This window comes from Elephantulus edwardii, unplaced genomic scaffold, assembly GCF_000299155.1.
Source record: "Elephantulus edwardii isolate Elephantulus edwardi_28Jun2011 unplaced genomic scaffold, EleEdw1.0 scaffold00080, whole genome shotgun sequence".
Taxonomy (NCBI): Eukaryota; Metazoa; Chordata; class Mammalia; order Macroscelidea; family Macroscelididae; genus Elephantulus; species Elephantulus edwardii.
This window is the reverse complement of record NW_006399830.1, coordinates 4,602,646-4,629,302: the sequence shown is the minus strand read 5'-3', so window position 1 is coordinate 4,629,302 and position 26,657 is coordinate 4,602,646. Positions and strand designations below refer to the sequence as shown.

General features: G+C 51.9%; 1 protein-coding gene across 1 annotated transcript in view; it reads right to left on the bottom strand.

Annotated features, from left to right (window-relative positions):
- Positions 1-19,805, bottom strand: part of DAGLB (diacylglycerol lipase, beta) — a 28,831-nt gene extending 9,026 nt beyond the window's left edge. The window contains exons 1-7 of the mRNA XM_006889756.1: positions 19,711-19,805; positions 15,751-15,902; positions 7,438-7,609; positions 5,717-5,984; positions 4,922-5,044; positions 3,384-3,511; positions 60-186 (exon numbers count right to left, since the gene is read on the bottom strand). Of these exons, the coding sequence (XP_006889818.1) occupies positions 60-186; positions 3,384-3,511; positions 4,922-5,044; positions 5,717-5,984; positions 7,438-7,609; positions 15,751-15,902; positions 19,711-19,805 (1,065 nt within the window). The remainder of the gene's footprint in view (positions 1-59; positions 187-3,383; positions 3,512-4,921; positions 5,045-5,716; positions 5,985-7,437; positions 7,610-15,750; positions 15,903-19,710) is intronic.
- Positions 19,806-26,657: the final 6,852 nt, after the last annotated feature.

The window sequence follows — 26,657 nt, the reverse complement described above, 5'->3', positions numbered from 1 at the left end:
AAGAAGCAGCATGGATCTAGGCGCAACCTGAAGCGTGTGCAGAGGGGGCCTCCGCTCACCTTGTCGTGGAAGCTGATGTGGATGAAGTCCCGGTACTGCAGCCCCGTCGTCTGGAGGATGGAGCCAAAGTGACAGTTGAGCTGGTCGCCTCCAATGAGGTCATATTCCGTGGTTCTGCTTCGGCAACTGGAAAGGGGGAGACGTGTCACTGTACCAACCACAGCCATGCGTCAGGGACAGCACACCCTCACTGTCACCCGTCCCCAGCGGGCCTCGGCCACTGGGACCCGGTCAACAACGCCCAGCGAGCCTGCAGGGCAGAGCCCAACCGGCCCCAGGTTCCACGCGGGCGATCTTTGCAGACACACACTGCTACATCTGTCTCCCTTGGTGTGGCTGGCAGGTCCAAACCGCCAACCTTTCCGTTTGCAGCTGGGTGCTTTAACCACCATGCCACCAGGGCCCCTGAAGGGCCTTTACCAGCCAATGATTCCTCTATGGGCCCTTTTTACCAGAGTTTTGCTTCTGGAGTCACTTTAATTATTACACAATTAAAAAAAATATATAATCAACAAAGATAGGAGAGGACCCCTAGGGCTGAATGTTAATAGACATAAATGAGCCAGACCATTTGAAATGAATATGAAAGCTGCATGGAAAAGAAAATGCTAAAAAAGGAACCAATTCAAGTAACTGGAATGCAATCCGCTGGGTTTAAAAACAGAAAGAACTGACCTCTCATTTCCTTTCATGGAGGGAAGTTCGTCCCTTTGGGGATGTAACTTTCTAATAAATTGATCCTTACTATTTTACCCTCCAAAAAAAGAAAAGAACTGGAAATAATTCCACCACCACGAACCCATACGGTCTGTGATAGTATGGGGAACAAGAGCCTCACAGTGCTGGGTGTAAACTGAGGGGAAGCTGTGAGGGCCGTGCTTTGAAAGCACAAGTCATTCCATGGGGTGAAGATGAGGCGGTCTGTTCCCGTGAAGATTTCGGGAGAAAATGCAAACTGTGCTCACGTCCATGGAGGGGGTTCCACCCACACCCACCCTCTACTGCATTTCCGGGGCTATAAACCATCCAGGAGAGCGCCCATCTCTACCCGGTGGAGCTGCCAGTGAACTACCAGAGGTCTGTGACATCTCACAGACATCTCAGCCTTGGACATTTGCAGGAGGGCTGCCGAGAGCCGACATGGAATAGAGGGCAGTGGGTTTAATTTTGTCTTGATGCGGTACGAAGGAGTGCTGACGGCGCAGTAATTAAGCCCTGAACTGTGAACCCTAGAAGATGCAGCAGGAACGCATCAGCCGCTCAATAGAAGAAAGATGCCATCTGCTTCCATAAGGATTCACAGTGCTGGAAACCTTACGGGCAGCTCCGCTCTGTCTTACTGGGCTGCTATGAGCTGGGTCTGGGCACTGGCTGGGGTCCTAAGGACTCTGTGAGCCCCAGGTAGCCTCCTGCTGAGGGGTGCGGGGTGCTCTCTGCAGAAGCAGACACAGCAGAGGCAGGAACAAGCCCTGTGCTGGAATGAGCAGGCGGTGCTGTGAACTCACAGCTTCTCAAATAAACAGACACTGGGCTGACACAAGACATGGCTTGTTTCCCCAGCTCTGTCCCTTGTGAAGACCCAAAAGCCTGGGTGTAGCACCATGCAGGTTTTGGTTTCTAAATGCCATAAACCATTGTAAAGGAAGAGTACACCAGGGTGAAATGATCCCAGGGAAAGTACAAGATAAGCCTGAAACAGCTCAAGTAAAAAAATAAGGAAGTCCTCACCCTATACCAACCAACCGTACCAGCTCAAAGTACAGCGTCTGTTTGTCCAGGGACAAAGCACAAACGGCAGGAAAGGGCCAGGGAAGGAGGAAGAGTGGAGATGGGACACACAGGCAGCGAGTGGGAAGAGGATACCCCACTGTGGGGACTGCAATCAGGGTCACAAAACCTGTGAGAGGGAGCTCTGGTAGCCTCATGGCAAGAAGCTGCACTGCAATCTCAGAGGCACGTGGTTCAAATCCACCAGATGCTCTACTGGAGAAGGAGGGGCAATCTCCTCCTGTACCTGTCAGATCTGATTTGACGCTACACACACACAAAACAGTAAAATAAAAAAACCAAAACAACACAAACCAACAAAACGTGTGTGAGCTGTCGAAAGGAAAACACATCTGCTCTGTCAACTCTCACCAAATCACAATAAAAATTGTGAAAAAAGAACAATAAGGAAGTGCTCAAAAAAGAATGGGGATGTAGAAACAGGACTCAACAGGCAGCTTGAAGTGCAAGGAGTGAATTTCCTGATCGTAGAACAAGGAGTGAGCTAGAACCGACTGACGTAAGCGCGGCTGCGGAGCCACGCTGACAGTAAGAGAACCGGGAAGAAGCCCTCCCCGCAGGACGTGGACTCTGGATGAGGACATGAGGACTTTTCCAACAGTGCCACCTTGCAGCCATCTCCACAATCACAGACAGGAATCACCGGCAGACGCTGGAACTCCGTTTGGAGAGTGCCAGGGTCCTTACACAGTCTCAACGTCATCCCTCAACCTGACTTCTTATTTGCAAAAGGGAAGAAAGAGAACTCGTGTGGAGCAGCCTGACAAGCGTGTTGGCCAAGAGAAAACGTGCCACCGCGGGCCCATGACGTGTGTGCAGGGGACGCGACACTCCCCCCACTCAAGTCCCTGCCCCATGGGTCCAAGTCACACCTCAACTTGAAATACCAACATGCAGCCGCACAAAACAAGGAGGCCAGGACCTTCCAAACGTTAGCGTCTCGGGGGAGAAAGAGATGGAGAGACAAGGGGACAAGTGTCCAGGGGGAGCTGCTATCAGGGACACCCCCGGGCACCTGGACAAATGTGCGTGTACAGGGTGCATTAGCCAATGACCAGGGTGACTTCCCTGACCTGTGGATGTGCCCGCTGGTCACGCGAGAGCTGAAGCCAGCCTTCAGGAACATGTTAGAGCAGTTACAGATTAGGGGTACGGCATCGGTGACAGGACCGTGGTGGTGGGAGGGGGCGGAGAAGTGTCTGCAGAGTGACACAGCACACATGGCAGGAATGAGTCACAGCCCGTGACTGCGGGAAGAGCGTGTGGGAACGGCATGTCTGCAATACTCCAAAATAGAAAGTGCTCCTCCTCTCGGACGTGCGATCGAAGGGCCGAGTCCCCAGGGAAGGTGGCGAGTTGGTCAAGGAGGGTGGGGAAGAGGAAGCCCCAGAGAGAGATGAACTGAGCCGGTGAGGTGATGACCATGGTCTGGGCAGGCCAGGCCGCGTTTGTCCTGTTGTACACGAGACTGGAACTCATCTGATGGCACCTGAGCACAGGCCAGCCTGGGGGGGCTCGCCGCCGTGGCCACGTACCAGTCCCCGCCGATCTTGCACAGCCCTGTGAAGGGGTTCCTGTAGATGTAGAGAGGCCAGCCGTAGGCAGCTGCTGCAAACTGCATGTAATGACGGCAGTTTTCTAACTCTGCATCCAGATCTGTCTCCTGGAAGAAAAGCGAGATGGGCGCATGGCCACAGAGGATCTGCTCCTTAAAGTGAGGACAGCAAGGGTTTGTGTCGTGTCCTCTGGACACGTGGTCAGGTAGGACGAGTGCTAAGGGAAGGACATCGTGGTAAAGGAGGGGTTAGTGAAACAGCATGACCCTCAGTGAGATGGGCAGTCACGGGGGCTGGATTGGGGGCTTGTGTGCGGCAGCAATGGTGAGGCGGACATGGGACCCAGTGGACACGGGGCCCGGCGAGGCGGACATGGGGCCCAGTGGACACGGGGCCCGGCGAGGCGGACACGGGGCCCAGTGGACATGGGGCCCGGCGAGGCGGACACGGGGCCCAGCGAGGCGGACACGGGGCCCAGTGGACACGGGACCCAGTGGACACGGGGCCTGGCGAGGTGGACACGGGGCCCAGCGAGGTGGACACAGGACACAGTGGACACGGGGCCCAGTGAGGTGGACACGGGGCCTGGCGAGGTGGACACGGGGCCTGGCATAGTCTCGTTCTGATGCTGCTCAACACCGTCTGCCACCCTCATCACAGGGAGCTCGGAGCCCCACTTCCTCGGCTCCCTCCACGGGGAACAACCCAGGTGAACTGGGCCCTGAGCACAGACTGCAGCCAGCTCGGTGTTGGACAGGAAGTCAGCGATGGAGCAAGTCTGAGCCATAGTGCCCGACGCCGGATGACATCCTGCCTGCGTGACGACCTGCCTTCTAAAACCAGAGAATGACTCTCCACAGAGCCCACGGTTCTCCCTCTCCAGTCCCAGAGGAGAGCCAGACATGCGGGGACCTGGGTCCCCGCCCAAAGGGACTTTCCTGGCAGGCAGCATCTAACTCGCCATCCTGCTTGCTAAAACAGAACGCATCCCAATGTTTCAAACACTATAGGCGGAGAAGGGGCAGGAAAATGCCCCACTACCTGAGCCCCGAGGGATGAACGGGAGGATGGCACCCCACTACCTGAGCCCTGGGGGTGAGCAGGTTGGAGGTTCCCCACTGTGTGAACCCCAGATGAGTGGGCAGGAGGCAGCCCACTACATGAACCTTCTGTGAGGGGAGATTCCTCACCTGACAAGTGACCCACTACACCCAACCACCTGCTGGCGCTGCACTGCCCACTGAGCGAACAGTGACTCCCTGTGACCTTAGGGCAGCTGTCCTTGGGGTTTCCAAGGTTGTGGTCTTCATGGGCACAGACTGCCTCGTCTTCCCCCACTGTCGCCCACTCACTTAGCACCCCAATATTTAGCCCACTGCCCCACCAGGATTCTAGGACTACAGCCAACCGAAGCCGCAAGTAAGATCCTAGCCTGGATGCCCAGGCATCGACTTCCGGGCGAGGACAATCAGGAGCAGACATCGGCACCACTTACAACCCAACAGAAACAGGCTTACCTGGGAGGCCTCTGGGGAGTGGGTGACCACCTCCTCGGGCTCCTGCCTGCTCCTCATGTTGTCCTGCTGCTGATGGAGAAGGGTGAGGCCCGCTGCTATGTCGCTGGGCACCAGGTCGGTGTCCTGCATGGGAACCACAGACCTCGTCAAAAAACTCAGCAGGAACTAGAGTCCCTGCAAATTCGATTTTATAGAATCCAGACACAGACACACAGACACACAGACACACAGACACACACACACGGAACTTAAAGCAACACTATTCCTCGCAGGATTCCTTCTATACCCCTCCCGCCCCCCCCAAATCCAATGGAGGATCCAGGGGCCGCGGCCAATGTCTCCAAACGAACTGAATGAACAGAAGCCAAATTGCTCAGTAAACTTCCACCCAAATCAACAGAAAAAGATTCTGAAAATCCATTGGAGACCATAAAAATTCTGCTGATCTTTTTAAAACTTTCACTATGCTTGTTTTATTCTAATTCAGATCCTTTGCAAATATCAGGAATAAATGGATATATTTTGTCTTTGTAGTCAAGGCCAATTTGAGCCTATTGTGATACTCTCGTTTTTCAAGCTTCTGGAAAGATTTTGTTGAAACAGAGCCTGTGGCCAAGGTGGGGGGATTCACGGGGGACCCCAGGAGTTAGCGCTGCCTCCGTGACCCACACCCCCGCCCTGGGAGCCCAGGCTCTTGTACACAGCGTCGTGGGCACAGGGCTGGCGCAGGGCCAACACACTCATCTTGACAAGAGGCTGTGACCTGACAGGGGAAGGGCAGACCCCTCGGCTTACTGAGAAGTAGGCTGAGAAAAGCTCGGCCGTACTCGAAAAAGCAACTCGAGTATGGTCATCGTCGCCCACGCAGCAGCACAGGAGCTTGATCCTCGTCTCCCACAGGCTGGTGGCGGCTGTCCTGAGGCCACTCAGCAGCTGGCCTGTGTCAGGGCTGTCCAGGTGGTCGGGGCCAGCAGAGGCATACAGGGCCAATGGGGCCATCTTTCCCCCAAGTGGGTCAAAAACAATGAAGATGGTGACGATGGTGGAGGCGATGATGAGCCAGCTGCAAAAGAGAGTGGGCAGGCCTGCTGACCAGGGATGGGGGCCTGCTGACCGGAAGGGGGGGCCTGATGACCAGGAGGGGGGCCTGATGACCAGAAGGGGGCCTGATGACCAGAAGGGGGCCTGCTGACAGGGAAGGAAGGCCTGCTGACCGGGACGGGGGGCCTGCTGACTGGGGAGGGGGTCTGCTGACCGCGGAGAGGGCCTGCTGACCGGGATGGGGGCCTGCTAACCAGGGCGGGGGACCTGCTGACCGGGGAGGGGGCCTGCTGACCGGGACGGGGGTGCCCTGACAGGGAGGGGGGCCTGCTGACAGGGAGGGGGGCCTGCTGACCGGGGAGGGGGCCTGCTGACCAGGGAGGGGGGCCTGCTAACTGGGGAGGGGACATGCTAACTGAGGAGGAGGGCCTGGTGACCGGAAGGGGACCTGCTGACTGGGGAGGGGGCTTGCTGACCGGGACAGGGGGCCTGCTGACCGGGAGGGGACCTGCTAACTGGGGAGGAGGGCCTGGTGACCAGGACAGGGGGCCTGCTGACTGGGAGGGGACCTGCTAACTGGGGAGGAGGGCCTGGTGACCAGGGATGAGGGCCTAGTGACCAGGGAGGGGGGCTTGGTGACCAATGAGGGAGGCCTGCCGACCAGGGAAGGAGGCCTGGTGGCTAGGGAGTCACCATGGTGAACAGGGAGGCCTGTTGACCGGGGAGGTGGGCCTGGTGACCAATGGGTCCTGGTGATGGGAGGATCCTGGTGACTTGGACGGCCTACCTAGAGACTGAGGCCTGGTGACTGCAGCTGCCACACAGGTGTGCAGCCAAGGCCACTCTCTGCTTCAGCTTCTGGCCCGAGGCTCCAGGACCAGGGCAGGTGTGGTTCCAGAGCCAACCCTGCAGCAGCTCTGTGGAGGCTGCACTGCATGGGAGGGGCTGCCTGTCTTTCTCCTGAGCAGCAGCTGGTGGATCTGAACCCCCAGAGGTGCCACCTTTGGGTCAGCTGTGTAACTCCCTGCACACTACACCACCAGAGCTCCTGAAGCCTACAACTGAGCTGCCAAAATGGAACCCACTGCTGCTGAGTCCACTCCAGTCCACAGCGGACGGCAGGACAGAGCCGGGGGAGCCCTGGGCTGCCAACCTGTAAACCTTCACAGAAGCAGAACGCCATGGTATCTTCAGGGGAACAGCTGGTGGGTTCAAACCACCTATCCTTCAGTTAGCAGCCAAGTGCAAGGACCACTGAGCCACCAGGGCTCCTAGTGACAGCTGGCAAGGAAGAAAGCCACAGTGACATGTGCATAAGGGACGATCACTGCCTCCTCCTGTGGGAGGGAGTCTGCAGACCTGGGTCTCTAACCCTGCAGGAGGGCTGTGCTGTGGGGGCTTGTCGGGGAGCTTGGTGCACCCCCATCTCCACCACCCCTGTGGTAAGGTGACACCGAGCAAAAACAAGGCCTCACCTGATCACGACGGTGGCAATTACGCCGCTTACAACAGTCCTGTCACAGTCCACTCCGTCGGCCAGCCAGGCGGCCCCCAGGGACGCCCAGACCACCTCAGGCAGAAAGAGTGCAAGGCGAGCGTAGAGCAGCTTGGCCATGGACTTCCGCGGTCCAGGGTTGCAGATGGTTCCTGAAGGACAGGGGGCGGTCAGAGCGGGCACAGGGAGTGTAACCCAGGCCTGTAACCACAGGCCTCCCTACGTGAGAGCATGAGGGATTAAACACACCTCTGTGCTCTAATAGATCTGTCCAAATGGGGCCACTTCAGACCGTCTCCAGGGAACCACTAACAATCCCACGGGGACACAGGTCTGGAGGAAACAGGACAGAAGGTCACCCAGGTTCTGACCTCCAGGAAAGACAGCTCCATCAACCACTCAAAGCCTCAACCATTCCAGGTGCCTCTCCAAGCACATACCCACCATTGTTCCATGACCTGCACTAAGCCTGCAAGGGCCATTATTCCCATTTTACAGACGAGGACAACAAGGCTCAGCATGCTTAACAGCTAGCTACTGGCTCAGACATTACCTGGACCCACGTGGTCCCACCTTCAAGAAGCAAACACTCCAGGGCCCTGCAAAGAAGCCCAACACTCAGATACGACAATTTCCAGGTCAGGCAGACCCCAGTTCCAGACCACAATAAAGCGAATACTGCAATAGATGCAGACCCTCAACGGGATGGACTGACACAGTGCCTGCCATGACGGGCTTGAGCAGAGCAGGGACTGGCGGAGGGAGGGTGAGGGTGGGGGGCTACGAGGTGGCGCCAACCACACAGCACCTAACAGCATACACCACACTCTGCTAAGCGGGCAAGCACTCAAACACCTGAAATGTGGGAAGAATGACCAAACGCGACACCATGTGAGGACGTGATGTCACACTCACGCACACACAGAGTGAGGACAAGACTTGATGCATGCACATGCACCAAGAAAGGGCTGTTTTTGGAACAATGGTGCCAATGGACTTGCTAATACAGGGTTGTTACAAATTTTCAATTTGTAAAAAACAAAGTATCTGTGAAGTGCAGGTAGCAGGAGGTCTAGTGTGTGTAAAGGAAATCCCAGGGCAGCCAGAGACCTACACCTGCTAGTTCTTCACAGAAAGCACTGACTCTGCAACAGCAAATGATGTTACTAAGTATCTATGAATGACTATATCGAAAACCAGTAAGATTTTTAAACCCTCATGCAGTTAAAAATTAACAAGTTTAAAAAGAAAACGTTGATAAATTTGAGAAATACTAATTTAAGTAATACAGGATTAAAGCAAAACAATGCCGGGGAGTGGGGTGGGGGTGGGGGTCTAAGAGCTAAAGGTTAGGTTGGGAAGAAGATGCCTTTTCAATTCCAGAAACCTGAGTCATGGGGTGACTGGGTTCCAGGCTGGAAGGAGGACTGCAGACCTTAGTCTGGGGGGGTTCTACTAGTTCTCTCTCAGACCTACAAGCCCAGGGTATTCTCTATGATTTATAATTCTGTTCCACAGTCGTCTGCTCCTCCATTGAGACAAAATTCAAAGTCACCAATAAAAATGGGCTTACAGAGTACACGGCCCATGGGCCTTTACTGTCACTGTTTAAGACATGTACTCTGTGTGCTGTGCCAGGGAGCTGATGACTGCTCGGCGGAAGGCTGGCTGTTTGAATGTAGGAGCTGCTCCATGGAGGAAGGATGAATTGGTTTGCTTCCGTGAAGGTGTTAAAGGCCTTGGGAACCCAAATGAGCAGTTCTGCTCTGTTCTACAGGCCTGCCTGACTTGGAAGTGACTCAGGGGCCATGGTTTTAACTTGTTTCTTCGTGTGTGTGTGTGTGTGTGTGTGTGCTGGTGGGTGCATGTGCTGGTGGCTATGTGTGCTGGGTACCACACCATCACACAGCTGACAGCTCACTGACTTTACATAAAGACTCAAGACCCCCGTGCTGTGTGTGTGGGGGCCACTGCTACCTTCACTGTGTCCCATTCTCTGAGTGGGAGTTCTGAACTATTGTCAGAATATCCAGGGACGTATGTTCAGTTAGGCTGTCCGAGCAGACAGCACATGGCACATGATTTTAACTATATATATATACACATTATACAAACACTGTCTGTCTGTCTATAGTGTTGAGATACATACACAGTCGTATGCATATATTAATGTCCACGTGTTTACTCACATATTTACTCTGTGTTTACTTACACAGTTACTTTTGCCCAGCAAAAACATCTCTTCCTCTCAACAAATCTTAAGACAAACTCCAGACAGACTGGCCAGCGTGGACTGGCTCGGGCTCAGGCGTCTTGATGCCGACAGCCCTGTAATTAAGGAGCAGCGAAGGCCAGGTCCTGAACGCAGCCTTCCTGGAGTGAGCCGCCCCTCGCCAGGCACAGCCAGTTACGTAAGAGCAGCAGATGGGTCCCCTGCTCCACAGCTCGAGTCTCAACAGCAAGCCTGGCTGGCATGAGAGGAGCAATGAGCTCAGGAGACACACGCAGAGGAGAAGGGAGGAGATGGAGGACGCTCAGGCCTCAGCATGCCACCCAGCAGCCCCTGGCGGTTGAGGACACTCCTCCATAAAGCAGAGGCTTGTCACCAGGGAGGCCCAGCCCAGGGGAACCTCCTGCGATGTGCTCAAGGCAGAATGAGAAGCCACTGACAAGAGCAGATCATCTTCCCATGAAGAGCTTTCTGACCACACCAAGCGGAGGAACACCCACAGACCTCCCTCTCCTGCAGACCTCCCTGTTCCGGACAAAGGGGCGTCCGCCAGTTCTTCCAACAGGTGTAACCAGCGTGGTCTGGAGGATTACCAACCAAACGCCAAATAAGCACAGCCTTTTCTCACAAGAGACACACTGATTATCAGGATGGATTCGGAAGTTAAAGGGCAAGGCAGGGCACCCATAAATCAATGGGTGAGATGGGCCACAGTGCCAACAAAGCAAAGCCCCACTGCCATCGAGTCGATCGCACTGCAGCAGCGACCCTTCCCATCAGCAGCCAGGCGTGTAACTGTGTTACTTCAACCAGACCTAAACATAACGATCTATGACAGACAGACTCACTGACATGGGGTGTGGAAGGGGATGGGGTAGGTTCAAGGAGCTGAGGTAAGTACCAAGGACCACGCAGCCGCTCCCTCAGCCCTGGTTCCAGTCCCGTGCCCTCCACTGGAAGCACACCACAATCTTCTCCCAGGATCCTTCCAACACAACAGATCATCTATACCCTTAAGAGAAATGTACAAATTACACCACACTCCCTGAAAAAGTGGGCCGAACCCTCCGCTCCTGGACCTCCCAAACTCAGGGGGCCTTTCTGTAGGACAGAGACTGCTCCGCAGGCCGGCAGGGGCTGCTGATGGAGCAGACGGCCTCACCTATCTCCTGTGGAGCAGCCGAGTACTCGGGCCAGTGCGCCACCAGGGAATCACCACGGAAACCATCACAATGGAAATCATCCCTTACCGGTCCCCCGGGTGGCATTTTCTCCTCTGAAATGAACCCACAGTCCTGGTCACAGCGAGCCCGAGGCCTCCCAGTGGGCACGCACTTGTGTTTCTCTGTCTGTCGTTTTGACAAACACTGCCGTGAAGATCCTATACATTCCTTCTCTGTCCATGTGCAAACACACAAAAAAACCTGCTATGCAGAGCACACACATGCGTACAAAACTGGACCCTGAGAGATTAAACTATCTGCACCACCACCAAGAAAAGCCTGTTTCTACACCCCATGAGCTTCGTGTCCTCACTGAATGACTTTTCTTACTGTGACAGAGACCAGACATGCTTCTGATCTCTGCAAGGTGTACGCAGCTGACCGTGAACCGTCTGTCCACGTTCGCCCATCTTCTCCTGACCACTGGCCTGCGGCGTGGCTGCTGCTTTGTTACCCACCACAGCTGATGCAGATGCGTGTGCCGAGCAGGATGGCTCTGGACCATCTTCTAGGCTGCCAGGCTTGGCACAGGAGGTGCCTTTGGGAGGGGCTCACACAGCCAACCTCTTGGCTTGTTGCTGCTGTCAGGTGCACTGAGCTGACCCCGCAGACGGGGTCACAGTGGAGACCAGCAGAACCACCACTGGGGTTTCCACACGGTCTGCCTCCCGAGATTTCCCAGGTCCTTCTCCAAGCGCTCGTCCACACGCTCCACCCAGAGATTCCCCTTCATCTGCAGAGGCCTTTTTACATCAAGGCGATGAGGTTTCGTCTCATGTATTTGAAACATTTTTCCCATTTGCCCTTTTTAAAAAACTTACTTTAATTTGGGTTATGGTATTCACATAATGTTTTTTTAAAGGCTCATCCTGTAAAGCTTTGTAACACATTGGCAAGGAAGCCAACATGCTTTATGAAATAAATACCGCTTTCTGTTCAGCTGGGTTAGCTCTAGACCCTAAGAGAAAACCAAACTCAAATTAGTTTAGAGGGAAAAGCGTAGAATGCAGTAAGGGGTTTAAAAGGAAGAATGGAGGGGAGCTCTGGTGGCCTAGTGGCAAGAAGCTGCAACTACAATCCCAGAGATGCACGGTTCGAATTCACCAGATGCTCTGCCGGGGAAAGAGGGGCAATCTCCTCCTGTACCAGTCAGAGCTGATTTGACGGTACACGCACACAAAAATAATAAAATAAAATAAAAAAAAATAAAAGGAAGAATGGAAATGGGAAACACAGAGGAAGAGCAGGAAGAGTGCTGCTTGCCCCACTGTGGGAAATGAAATGCCATCAACACCAGTCCACAGAATGGGTGTGACTTGTTGAATGGAAGATTTATCTGCTAACCTTAATCCAATCCTCTATAAAAAGCTTGAAAAAGCAGCCAACAAGAAAAACCTGATGTAGAAGCAGGAAGGACAGGAAGTCCAGGGCCAGGCCAGGGGCAGGTTGCTGTGCCCAGAAGACTGGCTCTGTCCTCCCGGACCCTGACTGCTCCACCCCCCACACCAAGCCTGGGGTCTGCGTGGAGACAGCGCAGGTCTGCACAGCAGCCAACACACAGAACCACACGCTGCTTCTGGATCCTGCCGAGAGGAGTTGGAGGAGCCTTCCCAACATCACCCAGCAAACTCTCCCTGCACTTCTCTGGCCTGGGTCAGGTCCCACGTCCACGCCCGGACACTGGGACAGTCCTAGAGTGGGCCACAGGACCGCCTTCTTGGACACACCCCGAGATGGGAACCGTGGTGAGGAATCAGAACAAAACCAAGTTCTACGTGGAGGTGGTGGCGGAGAGAGAAGCAGTGACGCTCCTGGGACCCGTGAAGCCTGGCTGAGCTAAGAGCACGTGCTTTGTGAGTGTTAGGTGGGAGGCACGGAGTGGACACGTACCCCTGCCACAGGGCTGCGCCTGCCCCGGGACCACCACCGTTTGACAGGAAACAATTTCAGGGAAAAAGAAACCTACACTTCCTTCTTCCAGTCTGGGTCAACCCTTACAGTGTTCCAAACCAGAGGGGGAGGGGAACAATGAGAAAATGAGCTAATTTTGGGTCTGAAATAGGAGCCTTGGTGGTGCCACGGGCTAAGTATTGAACTGCTAAACACAAGGTTGGTGGTTTGAACCCAGCTGTCACTGTAGAACAGACGAGGCGATGTCTTCCCAAGAACATGACCGCCATGGAAACCGTGTGGGACAGTTCTGCTCTGTCCTTCAGGGTGACTCAGAGCCTTGGTCCTGATCGGAAATGACATCAGACTCGATCCTTCACCTCTCAGAAAGCCTGCCTCCACCCAAAGACCCCAGAGCGCCAAATCCTACGTGGACAGGGAGCTGCGGCCTCTCCTTCAGCATCCGGCACCCAGGACAACACAGATGTGGGGATCAACACTGATCCCAGACCCCGTGGGTTCACGTCTAGAAGGGACACGACAGCCCAGCAGAGCGCTTTCCTATCTGCCCCCAGAGAGAGTGGGCACCCCGTGCTTCCTGGTCACCTCAAACCCTCCGCTCTTCCTCTCCCAAGAACGCTTTCTCAGGCCGCCTCTCCCTGTGAACTGAGGTTCCTTGTACATTGAGCCCATCAGTCCAGAGTCAGCACCTTGATTCCTGCTTGCCTGCCACAGCCTCCCACTTCCCTCCTCCTCCTTCTCCTCCTCCTCCCCTCCAAGGCCTGGCTCCCACCTGCCACGCAGGTGCGGGCAGGGCCCTGAATGACCAAGATGGTGGGACCCAAGGCGGTTCATCATCGATTACCACACACATGCCCACGTGACCAGGGCCACCCAGGAAGGAGGTTCCCGTGACCTCCAGGGACGGTCTCATGTTAACCTGGTCACCAACAGCCCATCACCGTGACTCAGTAACTCTTACCTTTTCATTACAAAAGGACCCCAACAACCCAATCTAAAAATGGACAAAGGGCTGTGGGTGGGTTCTGACTGAAGGGTACACACCACAAACAAACAAAAAAATGGGCAAAGCTTCCAAATAGCCGTTCCTCCAACTATAACAAACAGATGGCCTGAATTCGGGGACAGGTCAACCAGGGCCGAGCAGACCATAGCCACAGTGAGGTGATCGACTCACCCCCGAGAAGGCGACGAGCGGGAGTGAGAGAACAGGTATAATGAGGCTGTGAAGAAGCCAGAGCCTGGACCTGCAGCAGGCGCAGCAAAACCAAGCCCCTGCCTTCGAGTTGCCTCCACTCCCGCCCACGGCCGCCCTCCCCCAGGCCTGAGGCTGTCACTCCGTGAGCAGAGACGGCCACGGTTTTCCTGCTGAGCAGACAGGAGACCAGATTTGGTCAGAAGCGCAACACTTAACCCACTCTGTCGTTGTTGCTGCGTGCCATCAAGTCGGAACCGACCCACAGCTGATTCGCCGGCAGGTTTGCTGAGGCAGTAAACCACCTGGGAGGAGACTGCCCCTCCTTCCCAAAGAGCAGCAGATGGATTTCAACCAAGTATCTTTGGGACTGCAACTGAGCTTCATACCTCTAGGCCATCAGAGCTCCCTAGCTCACTATGGTTGTTGTTGTTATGTGCCGTCGAGTCACTTGCGACTCACAGCGACCTTATGGAAAACAGCTCTAAGCCCCGCTCTATCCTGAGCCAACCTTACTGTCTCTGACACACCTACCCCCATGACCCTCCCAGTCACTGAGTCAATCCATCTCAATAAGGGTCTTCCTCTCCTGCGCTGTCCCTCCACCCTCCCAAGCATGATGTCTCTTTCCAAGGACTGGTCTCTCCTTGCAACAGGGCCAAAGTATGTCAGATGGAGCTTCAGAGTCTTTGCCGCCAAGAAGCAGCCTGGTTTCACCCTGTCCAGGATGAACCTGTTTGTTCTCTTAGCAGTCCATGGTATATTCAATACTCTTCTCCAGCACCGGAAAGATTCTCAAAATATTAAGCACAGAATTACCATGTGACTCAATGATTCCCTGGTACACACGTAAGAGAAAGGAAAAGGTGTCAACATAAAAACTCGTACACAGACGTACGTGGCAGTGTTAAATCATAATTTCAAACACCGGAAACCACCCCAGTGTCCATTCACTGAAAGGATAAAGCAGCGTGCTCTAAACTGTGGGCTTTCATTTAGCCAAAAGAAGAATGAAGTCTGATTTCTACTAAAGCAGGATGCTCCCCGAAAACCCCATACTCAGTTTACAAGAATCCACCACTTCTATACGATTATCCAAGCCAAGCGAAAAACCCCAACCAATCCACTGCCCTCCCATCGAAACAGCAGAACTCGCCAGCTCTCCACTGGTTTTCAAGGTGGTAAACCTTCTTGGAGGAGAGGCCTGGCCTTTCTCCCACAGAGCTGAGGGGGGTTCAGCAGCCTGTCTCTTAGACAGCAGCCTAACGTGTAAAAAACACCATGCCCCCCCCACCCCGGGCTCCTCCGTGCCACAGGATGTCCAGAAGAGGCAAAGCCAGACGCAGAAGTGAGAACAGTGGGTGCCTAGAGCTGAGGGGCCAGGGAAGGACTGGGGGGTGACTGCTAACAGGTGTGATGACGTAAGGGAAACAGTATAAAATGACTATAGGGTTGGCTGCACAATTCTGTGCTTTTACTAAAACCACGGAATGACACACATTACGCAGGAAGGGGGTGGTCAGGTACCATCATGTCAGGTCTCCCTCCTTGGCACTGACCTCACCTTACCAAGGACGATGTCTTCCTCAGGGACCCTCCTTTGACAGCATACCCAAAGTGTGTGAGACGAGGTCTTGAGGTGGACAGTACAGTACAGTACAGGACAGTTCAGGAAAGGGACCCAAAGCAAGACGTGAACACTAAGAGTTGGGGCCAAAGAACGCTCGCTTTTACCTTTCATGCTGACACACACGATGGCCGACACGGCGCAGATGACCAGCGCCAGGAGGACGAGGAGGACGACGAGGTAGCTGCGGAGGAGGGCGCCCCCAGCGCAGTCCAGCTTCTCTCTGTGCATGAGGTACAGCGCCAGGATACCGACCCACCTGCGGGGGAGACAGTGTCAGACCCAGGGCCGCAGAGCAGCTCTGTAAGACGCGAGTCAGAGGGACGAACGGAGTCAGTCCTCTCCCAAACAAGGCAAGGCACACTCGGGAACATAACTGTCAGAAAGAACAGATCTGTGCCTTGTGGTTCAAATTTCAGCCATGCCTGTCAGGTGAACAGTACATGAGGGTGGTAACTCGCTCCTTAGAAGAATCACATGAGATCAAACGGACAATATGTGCCCAGACAGACAGGAAGGGACAGACTGCACAGACAAAAGGAAATGAGAATCCCAAGAAGGAAGAGGGATGAGTGCTATTACCACACGGGTCCTGCAGTCTATGCATAAAAGAGAATCTGAATGGATGAATGAATGAATGGGCAGTGGGTTTTCTCTGTAAATGTCCACTCAGAACACAATAAAGAATTAAACTAACATGAAATAAAAAAGGAGAGGACATCACACACAGCTCTATGACCCCAAAAGAACAGGGGGGGTGGGAAATGTGGACTAGAACTGAAACCCTTAAGAAGTCCGGACTTACTGGGCCAGGTGAGACAGGAGCAATGCTGAGACAGACACCTTGAGATACTCTCTAAACTCTGAACCCAAACTAACCCAAGGTCCACACACAGCGAAGTAACAGACTGGCATCCACCTGTGAGTCCCAGGCTCTGGTGCAAACCAGCTGCACGACACCAGAAGGTCAGCAGGGACCCTGAGCAATGAGAGACACAGGGGGCAGGGATGGAAGAGAAACGCCTGGACAGACGCAAAGGGCGGCCAACACATTACAAAGAGGCCACGCCCCTGGATGATCTGAGCAGCAAGTGTCAACCAAAAAAAAAAAAAAAGAAAGTGTCAACCGGGAACCCAATTTTCTGTGTAAACATCCACTGAACACACAACAATTTTTTTTAAATTACCAATTAAAGAGCATGCTTTATTTTTAATGAGCTATAAGAGTCTGTGCTTACATAATATACTTTCACGCCTGCTGTAATAACAAGAGGCATTTTCAACCAAAAACAAGCAAGTATGACGTGAGCCAGGGAAGGGAAGTGCATCCTATCAAGACTCAGAAATACACAACCAGTAAACCACGGGATAACACTCTCCCTCTGTTACTAACCAGAGTGGGTTTTACATCTGTGGATCAACAGAAGAAGCCAAACGCTCAAAAACTGGTGTCCTTTAAACCTGAATAACAGGCAGCAAGCTGTGCCAGTCTGTCCCCTGGTGAACACGCATCACCTTCAAAGGGCAGATACTGTGTATTTTGTAATTTGGTGCAGAACAAAGAACAGCATCCAACAATGAAAGCGATGAGGGACCCGGCCGTCGCTGGAGCTACGAGGGGGCAGAGTCCCGCCTGGCAGGAACCCAAGAATCCAAACCCAGAAGTAGAATGAGACCAGATAAGATTTCATGGGATTTTTTGTGATAATATTATGACTCTGTCTAGAAATAATAACAACACATAAGCAATCCTCCTTTTGTGAACTGTTCCTCCCTCATTAGCATAAGCTCACTGCTCCGTAAGCTCCCTATTCATCTTTCAAGACGCTGTTGCTCATTTGATCCCATGTATCATTTCGGGACGTAATCTGGATAAAACAGTTCATTCAGAATAGTTTCTCAGTCATGCCTGTGAGCAGGCCTCTCTGGCGCTGACGCTGACGCTGACACTGGCCTCTGCCCTCCCTGGCCAAAAGTTACAAAGCTCTTTACTTATCCTTGGCCTATAAACCCTGCTGCAAGGCTCAGTTTTCTTGCTCTGTGGGAGAGCCCACAAGTGCCCTGGAGGCATCTCACTCAGCTGGGAGGCCCTAAGGCGTGAAACCTTCTGCACCCACTGTAACCACATCTTCCAGGCTGGAGAGCTCGATGCACCTGGTTTTGCTGCCTCACTGTCATCATCCATGCCATGTTCAGTGGGACAGCTTTCGCTGCCTGGCTCCTGAGTCCAAGAGGTTGTCAGGGTAAGGATGAGCCCAAAGGACGCCCTCCACTCCCAGTTCCTCTTTCTGGTGGTAGTGGAGTCCCCCGTTTGCCAGTGGATGGCTCATTTCAAGCCTAGCAGAGGTCAAAACTTACCAAGTCCCACATTCTCAAAACAAACTCACTGCCATCAAGCCAGAGCAGATTCGAGGCTGACCCTCCAGCAGGTTTCCAAGATCGTAAACTGACCAGGAGGAGACTGCCCATCTCTTCCCCCTCAGAGCCAGAGGTGAACTGGAACTACCAGAGAGACGCGGCCTTTGGGTTGGCAGTGCAACGTCCTAGGGCACCAGAGCTCTCTTCCTGCATTGCTGCGTACCAGTAATTCACAGCTGACCTCCCAGTGGGGTTTCAGAGGCTGTAAATCACATGGGGGGAAACTGCTCATCTTTCTCCCTCAGAGCAGCTTGTGGATTCAAACCACCTGTCTTTGGGTTGGAAGCACAACTCCCTGACCGCTAGGCCACCAGAATTCCCCTACTTAGGGTCCTATATATCTCATTTACATAGCCTCACCTCCATAAGAGTGTCATGTACCTTATTTGAATTATTATTAGCCAGTTCTCCAAAATCCCAGGCATAGAACAGCATCTTACTTGCACAGCCCCACCCGTTTGTTATTTGGTGAGAGTCACAGACCATGGTAAGAAAGGCCATATAAAAGTGATGCATCACAAGACCACACTATTGACTGGTTTAAGGTGGATTTCCTAATATATTTTTATTTAAAAGTTTGAAACTCTGGGAGTTCATTCAGCCTCAATGGCTCTAAAAACTTTGTACATACAGGTTTGAAATTCTGTTCTGCATTTTCCCCTTTTGATCAGAATACTATGGAATATTTGTTTAAATGTATAGTCACAGAAATGCTCGGCTACCAACAAAATAAAGAAAATATTTTTTAAAAGAAATGTTCTGTAGTGGTAACTGGGCACCACCCAGAACAATCTACTTAATAATAACAACAAATATGCTATTTCTGACCTAGACCCTGCAGAAACAGTTTATTATGCCAAGTATCAGTTTGCCACTGTTCCCAAAAAAAGGCTACTTTAAGGAAGTACACACTTCCACTTCCAAAGGCAAAGTCTATTCCAAGCCCGTCTGCTTCTCTGGAAATTGAGCACCACCAAATAAACAAAGAATCCCAACCTTCATTTTAGGCCCAGGTTACGCCGTGGATTAAAGCATTCAGCTGTCCACCAAAAGGTCAGCAGTCTGACCCCACCAGCTGCTCGGCCGAAGAGTGACCAATCCCCTTTCCTCCTCTGTCCACAGGCTGGCTGAGTCCACAACCGCTGGATGGACAGAGTGGGGTTTGGGGTGGTCACTGTTTACAAGCTTTCGTTTTGCATCTGGGAGATGATGATGTGTTTTTGTTTTCCTTCGGAGGGTCACGCACAGCTCCGGCCTGGATCTCAGTGCTGCACTCGGCAGAGTGACCGCGTCCTGCAGCGCGGACACCCGGACACCTCCCCTCGCCAGGCCTCAGTTTCCCATCTGGGTAAATGCGATGGTAACAGTAACTGGGGCGATGGGAGTGGGAGAGACGGAGACAGCGAGACTGGCTGTGGACAGGGCAGGGAGGGGTCAGGGCTGCTGGACACTCAGGGTCGCTATGAGTCGCAGGACACTCGTTGACATAACAGCGGCAGCAGCACTGATTTCACGCGATCATGAGCGAGACAGGAGCATGCAAGGCCGGCGCGGGTCACCGTGCCAGCCGGCGCCATGGTCACTGGGACCAGTGGCCGCTCGCCCCCACCCCTGTGCCCCTTGCACTCTGACCCGTCCGCCGCACTTACCACAACACTCGTAAAAACAGCTCGAAGAACCCTGGGAAGACCAGGTCGTCACTGGCGATGGCCCAGCGCCGGCCAAAGAGCACCAGCCCGGGCATGGCGATGGCCCCGCCGCCTGGCCTCGGGCCGGTCAGCCCAACACCGCAACCTCGAACCCGGCGCTCGCGGCTCAGCCGCCGGCCTGACCGCGGCACTGCGCATGCGCGCCCGTCGGCGGGGAGGCGGGACGACGCACGCTCACTTTGAGGCCTCGGCGTGGCCTCCCTTCGGAGAGAGCGCATGCGCACTGCGCGCTTCTAGGCTCCCACAGCAGCGCCTGCGCGCGTCGACTTGGCGGTAGAGGCTGTGAGCGCGTTTAGGGCATCCCGGAGCTCAGTATTTACCTTTTATAGCCGAGGACCCTGCAGACCGGAGTGCAGCACTCCTGCCCAGGGCTGTGAGACGCGGGATCCTGTGACGAAGCTGCCGCCGCTCTGTTCTTCGCTGCACCTTGCTATATAGCCCAGGGTCTGCAACACTCATTTGCAGTGTTGGGGGTGGCGGGTTCGAACCTACAAACTCTCGAACAGGCCTTCGTCAGTGCCTCCTTCTCAGGTTTGCTCCCCCTTCCTTTCGTGCCTGGATGGTCTCCTTCCTTCCTGAGCCCCACCGTCCCCCACAATGCTGGCCAGCACAGCAAACGCGGTGACTGGCTTGCACCTGGTTGAAGTCTGTTCAGCATCGTGCAGGCCTTTTCCCTGGAAGTGATGCGCATTTGTGAGGGCGTGTCTCCCCTTCTCTCCCTGGGTCCCTCCATCACCCCTTGCTGGACCCTCTTCCCCCTCCTAAAGCACACGAGGCTCCCTCTCCAGGGCTTTTACGTTCCAGGTTGTCTCCGTCAGAATCCACCTCCCACAGGTATTTCCTCTTTGTTTGTCATAGTTTGACAGCTTGACCAAGAGGGGCACCAGTTCATTAGATTTCCCCTTGCCAGCCCGCCGCATGTGTTTTAATAACGACTTTCTTGCTTTCCCATGAACTGAAGGCTTTTGATAACCAACTGTCACCTGAACCTTATCTTGGCAAGTTCTGAGAGGGATCATCTAGTCCAGCTGGGAGATGAAACAAGAATGCTCTTAGTCTTGTGGTTCTATTTTTAGTAATCTTTGTCACTCTGTTAAATTTTAATTGTAGGTCTCACCCTACAGTGTATATGCAATCCCCTGGATATTTCTTTTTGGTTGAAATTTATGAACAAGTCAACTGGCAGCACACACCAGGAGGTAAACAAACCTGGCCAGTATGTCCTTTGTGCAAGTCTAATAAAATCTTTCCTACACATTTTGAACTGGCTGGTGGGCTGTGTTCTAAGAAAGAGCCTATGTGAAAATTCTTTCCCTGTCTTTTGCCCATTTTGTAATTTGGTTATCAGACTTTTTCTTGTGGAGGCTCAGGAGTATTCTGTAAACTTTTGTTAGAAGACTCTTGTCTGAGATGGTGTTACCAAATGTTTGTTCCCAGTCTGTAGTTTTCTTTTCACCCTGTTGGAAAAAGTTTTTGATGTGTACGGAGATTTAATATTTACAAGGTCCCATGCATCAATTTTATCTTTAGATTATGCATTTCTAGTTGTATTTTGCAGTCTCTGAACCTTGGACCAGTGCTTCTAAGCTTGACCCCAGTTTGCCTCTTAGGAAAGTTACGGTTCTGGGCTTTACTCCCAGATCTCTGATCCACCTTGATTTGATATTTGTGTGTGGTGTGAGATGTGGATCCCGTTTCAGATTTCTGCAGGTGTAAGCCCAGTTTTGCCAGCACCCTTTGTTGAAGAAATTGTTTCCCCATTTGATAGCTTTGATTTCCTTGTCGAATATCAGTTGACCAAAAATATCTGGGTCTATTTCTGTGTTTTCACAGAGGAAGATATTCAAATGACAGACACATGAAGAAATGCTCCATATTACTGGCAATCAGAGATGCAAATCAAAACCACAATGAGGTACCATCTCACTCCAGTAACAGTGGCAAAGTTTGACAGCAAATAATAAATGTTGGAGAGGATCTGGCAAGAAAGGAACTCTTATACATTGTTGGTGGGATTGTAAAATGGTAAAACCATTCTGAAAGGCAGTTTGGTGCTTTCTCAAAAAGCTGAACATAGAAATTCCATATGACCCAGCTATTCCTCTACTTGGAAGACACCCTGAGAATATGAGAACTGAAGCACAAACTGAGATTTGTACACCAATGTTCATAGCAGCATTATTCACCATTGCAAGAATATGGAAACAGCCCAAATGTCCAACCACAAACAAATAGATTGAGAAATTGTGGTACATTCACACAATGGAATACTATGCAGGACACAGAAGCAATAATGTTGTAAATTATTATCTAACTTGGGAGGGACTGGAGAGCATTATGCTGCGTTAAAAAACCCAGTCCCACAAGGATAAATATTGTATAAAACTGTTATTGTTGAATGAGTATAAGGATCCAGGAGGGGTGGGAGAGGCTGGAAGCAGAGGGATGTGGATGTGCAGGGGCAGGGGGGATTAATCATTGAGTTGTACAGTTTGATGGATGGGTGGGTGGGTGAGGGAAATTGAATTTGTTCGAGTTTGTATTTGAGTTTTGTAAATAAACTAAGGGGGGGAATAAAGCAAGGAAGCGTGTGTGCACACACACACACACACACAGCCTAGTTCTGGGTATCTGGATAATACTCTGGATATAGGTCAAGTGCTACTACCTCTGACCTCCTCCCTGATTACCTTACCAAAAAGAATCTTATTTTTATACCCTGAAGTCTTGTTCTTTCTAAGACCCCCATAGAAGAATTTCAGACTTGGAAAATCTTGGCACTTGTTTAATGATTTTTAGTAGGTACTTGTAACGATCCCGTGGTGTCATGAATTAAGTATTACATTCCTTAACACGTTGCTGCACACTTTTAAATTGACGACGTGCTTAGAAACATTTTTATTCTTACCGTCACTTGTGGCAACATGTTAACTGAAAGGTCCATGGTTCAAATTTACCAGTTGCTCCGAGGGAATAAACAACAGATTGACATTCCACTTCCTGGAAAGATAGACAGTCTTGGGACCAATGGGACAGTGCTCTGCTCTGCAAAGTCAGCAGTGGTTGGAGTTACAGTGTTCCCTATTGTGTGTATTGCACCAGTTGCTTTAATTCTAACTCGTGGTAACCTTAGGTATGCAGTTTACTCTGAAAGGTTTTCAAAGCCATGACCTTTGGGAAAGAGATATCTAGGCCTGTCTTCCAAAGCACCTCTGGTATGTTTGAACTTCCGTCAGGAGGCCTGCACCTAATTGTTTTTATCATTCAGATGCTTGGTATGTGCATGTTGCTGGGGGCCATCGACGGCACTTTGCCGTGTGACAGTAGAACTACCCTTGGAGAGTATTCTAGGCTATCTTTACAGAGGCAGACTGCTGTCGTTCTCATGCTGGTGACAGAATGACATGTTTGCTTTACTAAAACTCGATCAGGTGACATTCTACTGTTATAGAAAGTATCCTCGTTGATGTACAGAGGGATTAGTTAAATACTGTGCTTAGACTTGCTTTCAACTCAGAGAAAAGATTAATTGCTTCAAAGTTGGCATACTCAACCAAGGCCATACTAGGCACCGTGCCTTGCGCAGCCCCTAGCGGGGCTGTTGTTGCATGAGGCTGAGTGGAATGGACTCGTTCCGTCATTCTCAGAAGCGGTAAATTTCCAGGGAAGGGATCACCAATCCTCCTGTGCAGCAGTTGGTGGATTTGAACTGTGTTCTTTTGGGATTGCCGTGCAACTTCTTACCACTAGCCCAGCGGAGCCTGGGGGTGGGGTGAAGACACATGGAGAATATGGGCGTGGTTTTGGGAGGTCCCTAGGGCTTTCTGTGCCTCAGTTTCTCTCCTAGGAGCTCCGGTGGAACGGTGTGTTAAGCTGCTCCGCTAATCCAGAGGCCACCCTTCTCTCTGGCAGTTTGAACTCTCAGGGACGAGATGGACACTCTGCTCCCTTGTCATTTACGTCCTTTGAAACCCAAGAGGGTCACCCTGAGTAGCCTCCTCCTCAAAGGCAGTGAGTGCGAGGGTTCCTCAGAAGGAACTCTGCCGGGTATAGTATGTTACTTGGGACTGCTAACTGAAAGGCCAGCAGTTCAAATCCACCAGCTGATCTGTGAGAGAAAGTTGAGCAGTCTCCTGCCATAAAGATTTACAGCTTCAGAAATCCAGTGGAAGGTTTCCTTCCATGAGTCCAAACCGACTGGACGGCAGCGAGTTTAGGGTGTTGCTCTCGTAAAGGGACGTCGATGGCACAGTGGTTCAAGAACCTGACTGACTGCTAACTCGTGGGGCAGTCAGCTGTCACATGGGGTCACTATGGGTGGAATTACCAGGCGCCCAACAGCATTCCTCTCTGGAGTGAGTGGTGCACACCCAAGTACTGCCTGGAAGGGATGTCCCAGGTCCACCCTCAGGCATTCAGGAAGCAGGCCTGGAGATCTACTTTCCAAAAAAAGCCACTGAAGACTCTCCAGAGAGCAGGTCCACACTGACGTGCTTGGACCATCTGCTGGACACAACAGGAGGGCAGTGGGCAGCATTGTAAAGGTCAGGCTAACCCTTCTGGCAAAGTCTTTGCAAACTTTAAAAAATTTTTTTGGTGGGGGACACTTGTTTCTCTGCCTATTCCTCTCCTCACTACAGATTATAAGGGAGCAAGAAGCTTTGACTAAACTGGATAGGACATGCTGGTGTCGTGTCATTGACTGGGCACATTTGTTAAGTTTGTTTTATTTCAGTTCACACATTTAAAAACAAAAAACTGCACAAATAAACACTTCAGTGAAAAGTCTTAGTTACCTGATAACCTTTATTCAGGAAGTGAAAGTAACTAAGAAACAGTGCTTCATAAGCAGTTTCACACGAGGCGGCTGTTTCTGACAAGGTTGGGGCGCTGCCCTGGTCCCCGCCCTCCAACGCCAGCTTAGGTACTCTCTTCCTCATGAATCTGGTTGGCCACAGAAATAGTGGGGACATCTTAGCCGTTGTTGTTCTGACAAGGACAGGGGAACTGAAGCACAGGGCTCTGGGCGGCAGGGGGTGCTGACCTCGGGCACGGTGTACTGGGCTCCCCAACCCACCCCAGCTGGGCCCACACTGAGGCCCTGGCCACCTTCACCCCAACCGCAGGCTGGACAGCCAGCAGCCAGCTCCACTTAGTAAGACCCAGAATCTTCGAAGGAGGGTGATGAAAACCTGACAGAAACTCAACCAAGAGTAGGCTGCTCAGACAGAGATGCAAATGGGTGAAGGAGGAACACACAGTAAAGGTGGAAAGAGGCTGGAGTGGACAGCGACCTTCCAGGAAGAGGGGTGCAGAGCCCCACCAGAGAACAATCCACCAGCTTCCTCTTCAAAACACTTGAATGCAGAAAGCACAAAGAGGCCATCTGTCTTACAGTCAGCACTGCTGTTACTTAGCACTTTAACATTATGGTGCCTCACAGAAAAACAGTCATAGACTTTCTCATAAATCAAAAAAAGATGTAGCAAATCAATATAATGGCAAAATCAGGAGGAAAAAAGGGAACTGGGTGTGTCCACGAACTGTGAAAGATTTCTAGATTAGGTGGACGTCTGGTGTCAGCACCTCCATGCTGCCAAGGGAAAAATGACCACACACTAACACAGGCCTTTCAGGAAGCCGCCTTCAAAAAAACGGAGATTCTCCGTTTGAGAAAAATGTTTATTTAGAACGTGAACACAAGAAAAATCATGCCAGAACTCAACTGGGAGGGAGAGGGAAAGAAAGGTTATAAGGAATGACAGTCAGTGCTGCCAATTTGAGAAAGAAACAAAACATTGTGATTTTACCTCCAAATGGACAGAACAGACCCTCTGGATGAGGGGAAGGACATGGTTGTAGTATTCCCATGTGTATCCTATGTGGAAATCAATGTTGACAGGCAAGCACTGGGATCTCACTCTAGAGTCTCACTCTGCAGGGGAGAGTCCCATATCCCATTACATAACCCGAGGCCCCCTGTCCCACACTTAGATGACAGGCAGCCCCAAGTCCTGTCCAAGTCCCTTCCCTGCCTCTGGGACAGCCTCACTCCTGGGGGCGGGGGGCGGGGGGGCGGCAGGGAAGCACCTTCAGTGACCCTTAAAGAGATTCAGTCTACATCCTGACTCATAAAATGTGCAAATCCTCCTTCCAAGCCTTAACTAGTGTGGGGAAATCCAGGGCGGGCTGCCCCAGTAGGTGGTGGGCACGTGAACAGACACCACGTCTGCATAGTGATGCAGGTCTCTAACACAACCCATCTCTGGCAAAAAGAAAAAACAAAATAAATATAGTGGAATGCAATTTGGGAGATGGAAGAATATATAATCTACCAACAGTCAAGGAGTACAATTCATTATAGACACAAAGAATCAACAATTTCCAAGAAGTTTTAAAACTGAAAAGAAGAAAAGAAATAGAAGGGAGTTTGCAGTATTCCGCAACAAAATCTTCACTTTTGGAACGAACCCAATTGAAGCTATACATTGAAGGTATTAATACAGCATTAAGTTTCTTTGTGTAAAAAAATCTTTGTACATTGTAATAAAAAAAGATAAGGCAAGATGCATTCAACAGAAACCTTTGAGTTCTCTTCCTCTGTGTTCTCACAGAGCCTCAGGGGCACCTGCGGCAGGTGAGTGTCTGATTTTCCGTATCAAGCATCTTACGCCTTTGCTGTGGTCAGAATTCTGTCCAAGCACCCTGAAGGACAGATGCTGGCGATGGTCTTTGGCACTTAGGCTGGCAAACTGAGTTTCTTTCCCTTCAGCACTAGATTTTTGAAAGAGAGAGAAAACAAAAGGTTACTTATGCCGACAAGCTCAAGGTACCATAATTTCTTCCTCCTCCTGGTTCCCAAGCAAGGTTCCACCGGGAAGTACAAG